Raw genomic sequence first — 11,032 nt, 5'->3', positions numbered from 1 at the left:
TAATAGCAGTGATGATGCATCTCCGCTCCATCACATTTCCTGCTCTTTCTCTCTTCCTCTCTCTCTCTTCCTCCCTCTCTCTAATGATGTTTTTACCTACATGTCTAATGCTGGACATAATTGTGCGTCCACCATCCAGGTCCATGTTCCTCTGATGAAAGTGATCACCAGAGGATGCAGCAGTTCTGCTTCACTAATGGAAAACACTTGACATGTTTTTCAGGGAAATGATTGAAGTGTCGGCGGTCCGTTGATGCACAGCAGCTTTTTGTCAAATGAAATGAAGTTTTTTTTTTCTGGATAATATATTTTTATTTATTCCTCAGTGCCTGGTACTAATGAATGTGCACATTGGGTTCAGCGTGGCTGAGCTAAGCATCTAAACTAGGGAAGAGGAGGTTTAGGCTTCAGGACAAAGAGCTTGGTCCTTTTTTAACAGCAAACTGAACGGAACGGCTCAGGTAACACATCTGTTCTACACCTTAAAAAACATTAGTTTTTAACATTAGTGCTCAGAACCTGCAGTTCTGACTGTTCTAGCTCTGACTGTTCTAGCTCTGTTCAAAGTCCAAACAGAAGTGAAGACAAACCAGCAGACTCTGGTTCTTTACATTTAGAGTCAAACTTACTGCTGTCTACACGATGTGTTCAAATCAGATCGAATCCCATTCCACTGGGATCACAGAGAAGGTTCAGGGATGATGGAGATGGAGGAGGAGGAAGAGGAGGAGGAGATGAAGGAGCCACAGAGGAGAAGATTTCATTTACCTTAAATGGAAAGAGAGATTGTGGAGAGGCTTCACCATCAGCAGCAGGAGTCTCTCCTGTAATGATGCTGCAGTTTGGTCCAGTGGCACTGAACTGTACACACCTGTATACACACACCTGGGAACACACAATTTCCTTTCATCAAAGACCAAATGATCACAAACACACAAACCTGCGTGTCCACCAATCATATATATATATATATATATATATATTATATAATAACTGACTGAGTTTCTGCATTACCTACACCATCTTTAACTCCCACTCCTCATTTCTGTTCTGGCCGCTTTTTATTTATTTATTTATTTAAAATTAAATGTCATGTTTTTTTTTTTTTTTTAAGATGAAGAATAAAAAGCCGAATGAAAGAGCAGAACAAACTGCCCCCAGAGTGAACCCCTCTCTGAAACCATTAGCACTTGTTCCACCACAATAAGACAGCATTAATAAACAGTGTCTCTGATAATGGACGTCTCCGTGGGCGTGTGGACCAACTGTCTGAATCAGGGAGAGAAAACCTTTTCATACAGCTTCAAAACCAGTTCAGAGTGATTCATGAAATCATTCCCAAACCTCATGAGTTTGGACCACGGAGGTGCCAGAGTTTGAACCACGGAGGTGCCAGAGGTTGGACCACGGAGGTGCCAGAGTTTGGACCACGCAGTTGCCAAATCACATGTTTACGTTGTCACTGTGGTATAAAGTGAGAACCACAAGTTTTTTTATTGGTGATTTTTTGATTTTCGTGAGATTTTTTATTGGTGATTTTTTGATTTTCGTGACAAGATCAGATTCTGTCTGATGTTCTGATCTTCAGTTTTTTGTTCTGTTCTTTTCCCCACAGTTTCGTTCAGCTTTTGTGACGTGAGACACTTGTTTGTTTTTCCTGCTGGACTTCAGCACTGGCCTCAGTGTGGGCTGGTATTACGTGGACGACCTGGGACAGTCTGACCCGGACCAGGTCACTGTGGGTTAAAAAAAACTCACTGGAGTACCGCTCCACCGTCACCGTGAAGTCGCTCCATCAGAGCAGTGAAAGGTTCAGACGGACACACAGCTGGAGGTGATGATGGAGATCTGTGTCTCTCCTGGTTCTGCACGCCTCAGTCAGATTTTCTCAGAACACTTAAAATCATCTCCACAGCCTCATGACCTTTGTGTGTGTTTTTTCTTCTGGAAAATAAATAAAATAAATAAATGAATGAATCAGACAAAATCTCTAACTTGTGTGTGTGTGTGTGGCAGCAGGTACGTCAGCAGCGCCGCGGTGGAGCAGTGGTAAATCATGTTGTTCTACTTTGGCTTTTTTCTTTCTTTCTTTCTTTGCACAATTGTCTTTGCAACTGACACTGGCTGCCACAAGAGGCGCCGTTAGGTTCCTGGTCAGAAGACTCTGTGCTCCTAACCACCACGAACCTGTGACACAGCAGCGATCAATAATTCTCCTATTGATCCTGATGAGAACTGCATCGTGGCCATGACATCAACCTCTGGCCTGCAGAGCAGGCCGGGGTCGGCTGGTGATAATTAAAGGGTCATTCCGAGGCAGCTGTGCTGTGCTGTGCTATCTGGTCGCAGTGATGTCAGAGAACCACTAGTGGTCTCCGTAAAACCCTGGACTTGATTTGCTTCATTCTGACGCCGTGTAGACGGCGACTGCCGTCAGAACCTCGATGAGAACCTCTGATCTGAGCAGAAACATTTTCTTCTCCATTTGAACTGTGGTCTGAATTTTAAAAAGTCAAATGTCCCTCATTTTCATTCAGAGAGAGAAAACATGCAACGGAAGAATAATTTACATCTTCACCAGGGGTGTGTGTGTGGGTGTGTGTGTGTGTGACTTCCATCAAACCTCTTTTCCTCTCGTAGCTCCCTCCTCATCATCACAGCCTGTTATTTTCCTTCTTGTGCTGCCGTTAACAGCGCCAAGAAAAATTGACTGGAGAACAGATCAGGTCCAGGTCCAGGTCCAGGTCCAGGTCCAAAGACCACGGGCTGTGAATGGAGATAGAATATAGAGTATAAACATCAGGACCACAGCAATAATGATTATAATAAAACAGAACCTTCTCTCCTCCTTCAGACCTGGATCTGCATCAGTCTGAAACTGTCCTGAAAAACAAGCTGATCTTCAGGCTGACGTTCAGCTGGTTTTTATCTTTATTGTAGTTGGTTGAAGTATGTAACTGATCCAAACATGTTTTATATTTTTTGAATCTTCGGTTTCCTCTCTCTGCTGTGATGAGTCATCTCTCCTCCAACCTTAAATACAACTGGTTTTGTTGTGACTTTCTGTTTTATTCAAGTCTTGAGGGTTTTTTTTCAGTCAGATTGAACAACAGAACCACAGAAATGGACTGGTCCTTCATCACTGGTCCTTCATCACTGGTCCTTCATCACTGGTCCTTCATCACTGGTCCTTCTTCTCTCAGCCTGAGCTGAAATCCATTAACACTGAGAAAGTTTGAAAGAAACTGTTGATGAAATTAGTGAACAGATCCATTAGTCTGCAGCTAATGGATCAGCAGCAGCAGCAGCAGCAGCAGCAGCAGCTGAATAAAACATCAGCTTCAACACATTATTCCACTCAAAGGTCCGGTTTGTGTATAACTGTGGCGTTCGTCTTCTGTCAGAACAGTAAAAACAGATTCTTCCAGGACAGTGAATCCAGTTGATGCTTTTGAGAGTAAAAGTAAATGAACGTTGACCTTTGCTTTGTTTTTTTGCTTTGGTATCATTTTTAATTTTAAGGAATGTTGTTGTTGTTGAAGTCACATCAGACTCTAACAACAGTACCAGGAACCATTTGAATCTCCTGTTCCACTGAGGCGGTAGAGGTGAGAGAAGAGCTTGACTCCATCACCTCCAGCCGTCATCAGTATTCACCGCAGCCTCAGGGGCGGTGGAGGCTGAAGACCAGGTCTGACAGGACCAGACCAGAGGACGAAGATGAAGACCTGAAACGTCTGTAGGAAAAACAACAAAACTCAGAGACTGAAACGTCTACAGAGAGTCGCAGGACTCTCCAGGATTCTCCAGGACACTCCAGGATACTCCAGGATTCTCTAGCCTACCCCAGGACACTCCAGGATTCTCCAGGACACTCCAGGATTCTCCAGGACACTCCAAGATACTCCAGGACACTCCAGGATTCTCCAGGATACTTCTTCTTCTGGTAGCCACATGTAAGATCCATGTGACCGTATTAAAACAGTCCATACTGTGCTGTAGAATATGGACACAGAATAATTCAACAAATATTGCAATACTTCTGTGTATCAGTATTTTCTTACACCCCTGCAGTGCTGGTCACTTACTGTAACAAGTGTCTGCTGTTTGAAATTCTTTAACCTTCTATTAATTAATCAATTAATTCATTAATTAATTGTTTTAAATTGTCTCTGCATTACGTCACTGTTCAATGGAGGCAAAACAACTCAGACAGAAGTGGCTGAGACTGTGTTAGAACCAGAGAGAGACTGTAATGATCACTGGATACAATGGTGGACCGTGATGAACGTCTCTGTTACAGGAGAATATGGAAGAGAGAAAATAGACAGAGATTAACCACTGTGAAAAGTCTTCATTAATATGAAGAAAAATAAACATTTCAAAAGGAACATGATCATCTCTGTGAAGAGAAGACGTGCTGGGCTTAGATGATCCTCAGGAGTAAAAAGATAAAAATTCAAACTCGTCCTAATGTTGGGGTAAATGAGACATCAGCAGAGAATCATCACATCTTCACCTCAGTCTAAGAGGAGGAGACGGCGCTGGTCAGAAGTTTCTAAGACGAACCTCTGTGAAGAGTCAACCACTGACAGAGAATTTAAGAAGGAATTTAAGAAGTTTGTCAGAGTGGACGAGCTGCAGCAGAGAGCGTCCTTCACTCCTCACAGCTTTGTCTGCAGTGGCCTTGATGGTGCCGTCTGATTGGTGTGAAACTGCTTAACAACCTGCCTTTGTTTTCTTTTTTTTAAGATAAAACTTCTTTATACAACGACGTCTCTGGATGTGGATCGTCATGGCAACGCTCACAGAAACAGGACGAAGGTCCAGGTGATGGAATACATTTGATTATTCAACAGTGTGTCAACAGTGTGTCAAACATGAGGCGATCAATGGACTTATTGATTACTGTTCACACCACGGTTTCTTCATCTTCTGTCAGAGATGTTCATCTTTGTTGAATAAAGAACAAAAATAAAACAAATTAAATATGAAACATCATGTTCCAGTGACATGATGACAGTTCTTTCATACGTTTTTTTTTTTGTTGTTTAATGAATGAACACAGAACCAATGAAAAGAAACCCAGGGAGCATTACCATGACCTAAAATCAATCCCACAATGCCCCTGTCTTTGTTCAACATTTTTAAACAGCACATTGAATTTCATGCATTTCAGGAATTTTCAGAACGAGGTCACGTGACTTCTCTGACTAAAGTGTTTTTTATGAATAAAACAGAAAAACTTCGCCTTCAAATGTCAGGGACAAAACACTCTGCACACCTGCAGCACAGTCTTTGTGAGTGTTTGCAGATCTTCTCCCACTCAGCGCCACACACAGGTCCGGCATATGAACTACAGGAACCAGACAGGAGTCGGATTCTGCGGATTCTTTTTGCTCTGGATCTGTGCTAACGCAGTGGTATCGTTGTAGCATCAACAGAACCTGAAGCAGTAATCTTCAGACAGAGGAGCAGAGTGATGATGATGATGGAGATGATGAAGGAGGAGGAGGAGGTATTTAAGGAGATCTTTCTGTGACCTGCCCTGAGAAACCTGCAGCCGCAGTGACTCCTGCTGGGTCTTTGATGATATGACGGAGGGAGAACTTTTATCTTGATAATACGAACCGTTCGTCCTCTCAGATACACGGTGTGGTTCAGTTACAGTTAGAAGTGATTGAAACATTGAAACTGCCTTCGTTTTCTATAGAACGGGACCTGGTAAATGTTCTGTAAAGCTTCCATAGTGTAATGGTTACTAGGCAACAGTATATGTGTTTTAAAGTTAACCTTTAGGTTTTTTTCTTTAGGTTTTTTTTCCTGGTCTCAGCTGAGAAAATAAATTGGTTCTAAAGGAGCGGCGGTTCAAATATGAGCTGAAACCAAGAAACTGTTCAACATCACACAGAAAATAAACAGACAGAGGCAGAGATGATATCACTTTATTTTACTCAGTTGCAGCAGCAAACATCATTTTGGCACAAATGACTCCAGGAGAACCCTGGGGAGGAGAACATCCACCTGGGAGGAGATCCAAAGGCTTAGTAAGAGAAAAAAAACAACAACTTTTAAATAGTCAAAAACATAAATAAATAAGGCAGAGTTGACGACGGCATTGGAGAACAGCTGGAGAATGTCCACCAGACTGAGGAACCGTCTCGCTGCTGTCACGTCACAGTGCTACAGAGTTAAGGCAACCACCTAGAAGCTGCACAACACCATCACAGAACTAAAGGCTGAAGATGGAAAAATAGATTTCTGTGTAAGCTGCCAACCACCAACGTGTGTGTGTTCACACTAATAACACGAATTCACAAGAAGATTCACTGGAATATTCACGACACCTACCGCAGAAACCTGCTGGTTTTTACAACTGTTTTTTTAATAATAATTATAATAATTTTATAGGCGCCTTTCTGTCACCCAAGGACACCCCAAGAACACTTAAAGCAGCCGACCAGTAGAGGGCAGCACACGCGCTTCTGAGGTCACAGGTTATGAACATTTACAAAAACCCTGTCATGAGAAATCCCTGACAGAATTTAGATGTTCATAAAACATTTGACCCAAGGGGAATCTTAGCTCCGCCTCCACCGCCGTGATTGACACGTTGTCTAAGTGCTATGTTGTCCTGTACATCCTCTTCAAACGTACTGGTTAGTACGTATGTAAATATATATATATGATAAATATACACTTCAGGGGTTCTCTTCAGTTCTACATGAGATTCTTTTTCTTCCTCACGTCACCTTTGACCACTGCACCATAGAGTCCTCCAGTTTGATCAGCACAGAGGACCAGTCCACAGCTCTGTTCCTCTGGGCCCCAACTTTACTTCAGTTTGCTGGTATAAAGTCATGTTCACCTCTTCTTCTAGTCCGAGCTAAACAAACATGGACGTAGTTCATGACACGTGGAGTTTTCTTCCACTGCACTCACTTTGACATTTATGTTTTGTGCTGCAAGGTTATCAAAAAAAAAACCCTCATAATGAGGTGCAAATCACATTGGTCAGCTGTCATGGTTTCCTGTTTTTAATTTGTTGTGTCACCCTGTTGTTGGAGGAACGTTCTCCTGGTTTCCCTAGTTTGTGATCAGGAACCTCCACCGTCAGCAAACAGATCTTTGAGGTTCCATAACATCTGCAGTAGAAACTCTTCAAGTATCTAGAATACTGATTGTAGCTTTTTGGAGTTTGACAGAAATAGTTGTGCTCAATGCTTACTTTAATGCCTCTGTGCCAGTTCATGCTGAGAACTAGCATTAAATTATAGTATTTTCCGGACTACGAGTCGCTCAGGAGTATAAGTCGCAACAGTGCCCTCTAGCAGCTGTCAGTGTTAAATCACAAACATGTACATTTTCAGTGGTACTGGAGTAGCAGATACTGGTACACAAGCCTAGAGTGCCCTCCGGCGGCTGTCAGAGTGGAAATGACAAACATGTGAAATTACATATTATAATATATAAGTCGCACTTGAGTATAAATCGCAAACCCAGCCAACGGAATGAAAAAAAGTGCAACTTAAAGCCCGGAAAACACAGTCTGTTACAGTCAGTTTGTAACGACAGCAGACGAGTGACGAGTCTTTCTGGTTGAACACCTCAGCAGGGTCAACTGACAACACCATCACAGGCTGTTCTTGATTGGACATGTGGTCAGTCCAGCTTCCTGACCTTCTTTAATGGTACAGAATGTTAGGTTGAAGTAGTAGTTGTAGTATTAGTAGTAGTAGTAGTAGCAGGAGTAGTAGTAGTAGTAGTAGCAGTAGTAAAGACGTACGTGTCCATTTTGCTCATATACACGCTGGTCATATTTTCTTCAAAGCCCTTAAGGGCTGCACTTAAGAGCAGCAGAGGAGGCATCGGTTCAATATCTCACACTTTGATGAAGACCACAGAGATGGTCGAGTTTGACCACGAAGGTCAAATTGCACTTGAGAAGAAGAAAAGCCTGAAATGTTCCACAGAACAACACCAGATTTGACACTGTACGTCAACGTTCCTCTGCAGTAGATGATTCACAACGCCAGAGGTCAGTACTTCACAATGAGGTTCATCTGGAAGCCCGACTCCACGCTGGTTGAGTACGAGTTCCTGGGGCAGGAGGTCGTGAGGTTGCTTTGAAGGCAAATCAGAAGGTAGATGGAGAGGGAAACTTTGAGCTCCAGGACAATGAAGAACATGGCTGATGGTCAGGTCGCTCCTGATAACAAAGGTCTTATTTACAACGTAGAACACGGAGTGGTGGAAAGTCTCAACGATACGGTTACAAAAATGGTTCCTTCTTTGTGACACTGAATTTGTGAAAGTAGTGATAAATCGTCAAGCATCCAAGGTCATCTATGTCTTTGTCAAGGAGCAGCAGCAGAGGCAGCAGCATCAGCAGCATCAGCATCAGCAGCTTCTTATTCACATGCACAGTGAGGCCTGGCAACAACAGAAGATTTCTTTGAAGGTCTTCCTCATCTCCTGGCTGCGGAAGGCGTAGATGATGGGGTCGATGACGGAGTTGCACATGATAAGGATGAGGTACATGTTAAAGTGGGACATGAAGCAGGTGCAGTAGGGGTTTCTGGGGCAGGTGATCATGAGGATGAGGTGAAGGAAAAAAGGCGCCCAGCAGACCACAAACACCCCCAGCAGGATGGTGAGGGTTATGGCGCCCTTCATGTTAGCACGCTGCTGGATAGGCGCGTTGCCGGGGAGGGCCGCGATTCGCTTCATGTGCAGCCGAGCCAAAAGGAACATGTGGACGTAGAGCGACACCATGAGCACCAGCATGGTGAAGAACATGGTGATGAGGCAGATCAGGACCATGGGACTCTCAGAGTAGACGATGAAGAGGACACCGGAGACGGTGCAGCAGGTCCAGATGCTGCTGATGACCAACGCGGCTCGTCGCAGTGTGACAATGTTGTGGTAGCGCAGTGCGTAGAAAATGGTGATGTAGCGGTCGATGGCTATGGCCAGCAGGCTGCAGATAGAGGCCAGCAGAGAGCTGCAGATCATGGAGTCAAAAACGTTGTCCATGTTCTTGATGATTGTCACAGGGATGATCAGGTTTCCGCCGTTGATCAGAGCGATCACGATGGTTTCGGACGCATTGGAGACACTGACCAGCATGTCGGCCACAGCCAGGCTGCAAATGAAAAAGTACATGGGAGAGTGAAGGTTCCTGTTCTTGACAATGGCAGCCACCACCAGAATGTTCTCCAGCAGGCTGATGATGCCCAGTGTGAGGAACACCTCGGTGGAGATCAGCAGCTGCTCGTAGCATCCCGTAGATCCAGAGTCCAGGGTCATGACTTTGCTGCGGTTCTGGTAGCTCTGGATTGGTCCATGGTTCTTTGTGGCGTTCATGGTGTTTGTTAGAGTTTCTGAATCTGGTGTCAGGGCTCGTGAAGTTCTGTCATTCTGCTGGCCGACCCCGATGCTCTCAAAAGAGAAAATTCTCTTCAGTTCATTTCGTCTGCCTCTACCTCAGTCACAGCACAGTCCTCCTCTCCCTCAGAAAAAATAAAGGAGTCGGGTCTTGCAATTTTCAAGGACGACGGTCATGATGGTCACATGACACGAGGCAAAACGTGAGGCAATATGCTGAGGAACGGTGAGAGTGAAGAGCGGCGAGCTGTGAGGCTGCGGGCGGACCTTCACTTCACCAACTGCTGTAGGTTTCTCTCACACTCCCTCTCCCTCGCCTGTGTTATATCAGGGACACACACAAACACACACACACACTCTCTCTCTCTCCTTGTTCATCCTATCCGCTGGCTGATAAAAAAGGAGACGGAAAATTAAAAAATCAAACTGAATCAATTTATTCTCGTTGTATTGATCGAATCTCATCTTTTAAACTTTGCTAATGACTTGTTCTATTAATTTATGTTTAATTAAATATTCAAATATTTTTTTAATAATCTTTTTTATTCATCTTTAAAATGGCACAGGCATTTTTATGTTATTTCTATGGTGTCTGTGGTCCGTCTGTTTGCCCGGTGTCCGTCAGCTGTGTTGATCTGCAGGTCAGTGAGTAAATGGACAGTTTGGCACTGAACGCTGTTTGTTTTAGAAATTTATTCTGGAAATAGATGGAAACAAAGCTCCAGGACACGGAACTGAACTGAACTGAGCTGAACCCACTGCTACAGGTACTATTTTAGTGGAAACTGTTAAATACTGATGTAAATATTATTAACAATAAAAACTTGTAAGTCTGGATTTTATGCTTTTTGGAGCAGGGTGATGTCATGGGTCAAAGGTTACCACAGCAGCTCAGGCAGTAGTGCTCAGGACTAACCCCGTCAGCTCTGTGTTTCAGTGCAGATGTAGCTCAGTGGACTTTCAGAAAGAAAGAAATAAAATAATAGTGTTCAGAAATAAACAGCTGGAGGAAAACAGTCGGTTTGTTCTGTTCAGAATATGTTCACAAACCATTGTGTTGAAACGCTGAAAAGACCTTATTCACAGGACTCCCCCGCAAACTGGAGTCTGAACGTTCAACTGTGAAATATTTCACATTTTCACAGGAGATCTTTATGGCTGCACTCAACTGGACTCACTTGGACTTGTCTTGACCTGTCTGGATTCACTTGGACTTGTCTGGACTCACTTGGACCTGTCTGTACTCACTTGGGCTTGTCTGGACTCACTTGGACCTGTCTGTACTCACTTGGGCTTGTCTGGACTCACTTGGACTTGTCTGGACTCACTTGGACCTGTCTGTACTCACTTGGGCTTGTCTGGACTCACTTGGACTTGTCTTGACCTGTCTGGACTCACTTGGACCTGTCTGGACTCACTTGGAGTTGTCTGGACTCACTTGGACTTGTCTGGTCTCACTTGGACTTGTCTGGACTCACTTGGGCTTGTCTGGACTCACTTGGACCTGTCTGGACTCACTTGGACCTGTCTGGACTCACTTGGACCTGTCTGGACTCACTTGGAGTTGTCTGGACTCACTTGGACTTGGACTTAAACTTAAACAGTTCTTCTTCTTCTTCTTCCTGCCACAGCAGATAATAACGTC

At 43.9% G+C, this 11,032-nt stretch overlaps 1 protein-coding gene across 1 annotated transcript; it reads right to left on the bottom strand.

Moving 5' to 3' along the window:
* Positions 1-5,867: 5,867 nt before the first annotated feature.
* LOC103377490 (melanocortin receptor 4-like) lies at positions 5,868-10,539 on the bottom strand. Its single transcript, XM_008308325.3, has one exon. It carries the CDS (start codon positions 9,364-9,366, stop codon positions 8,416-8,418), a length of 951 nt encoding a protein of 316 aa, XP_008306547.1. The 5' UTR covers positions 9,367-10,539; the 3' UTR covers positions 5,868-8,415.
* Positions 10,540-11,032: the final 493 nt, after the last annotated feature.

This window comes from Cynoglossus semilaevis, chromosome 3, assembly GCF_000523025.1.
Source record: "Cynoglossus semilaevis isolate Cse_v1.0 chromosome 3, Cse_v1.0, whole genome shotgun sequence".
Taxonomy (NCBI): domain Eukaryota; kingdom Metazoa; phylum Chordata; class Actinopteri; order Pleuronectiformes; family Cynoglossidae; genus Cynoglossus; species Cynoglossus semilaevis.
The sequence above is the reverse complement of the archived record's forward strand: the minus strand, read 5'-3'. Positions and strand labels throughout refer to the sequence as shown.

Excerpts from the sequence above, each read along its gene's own strand:
- LOC103377490 (XM_008308325.3), bottom strand. The coding sequence starts at position 9,366 with ATGAACGCCACAAAGAACCATGGACCAATCCAGAGCTACCAGAACCGC.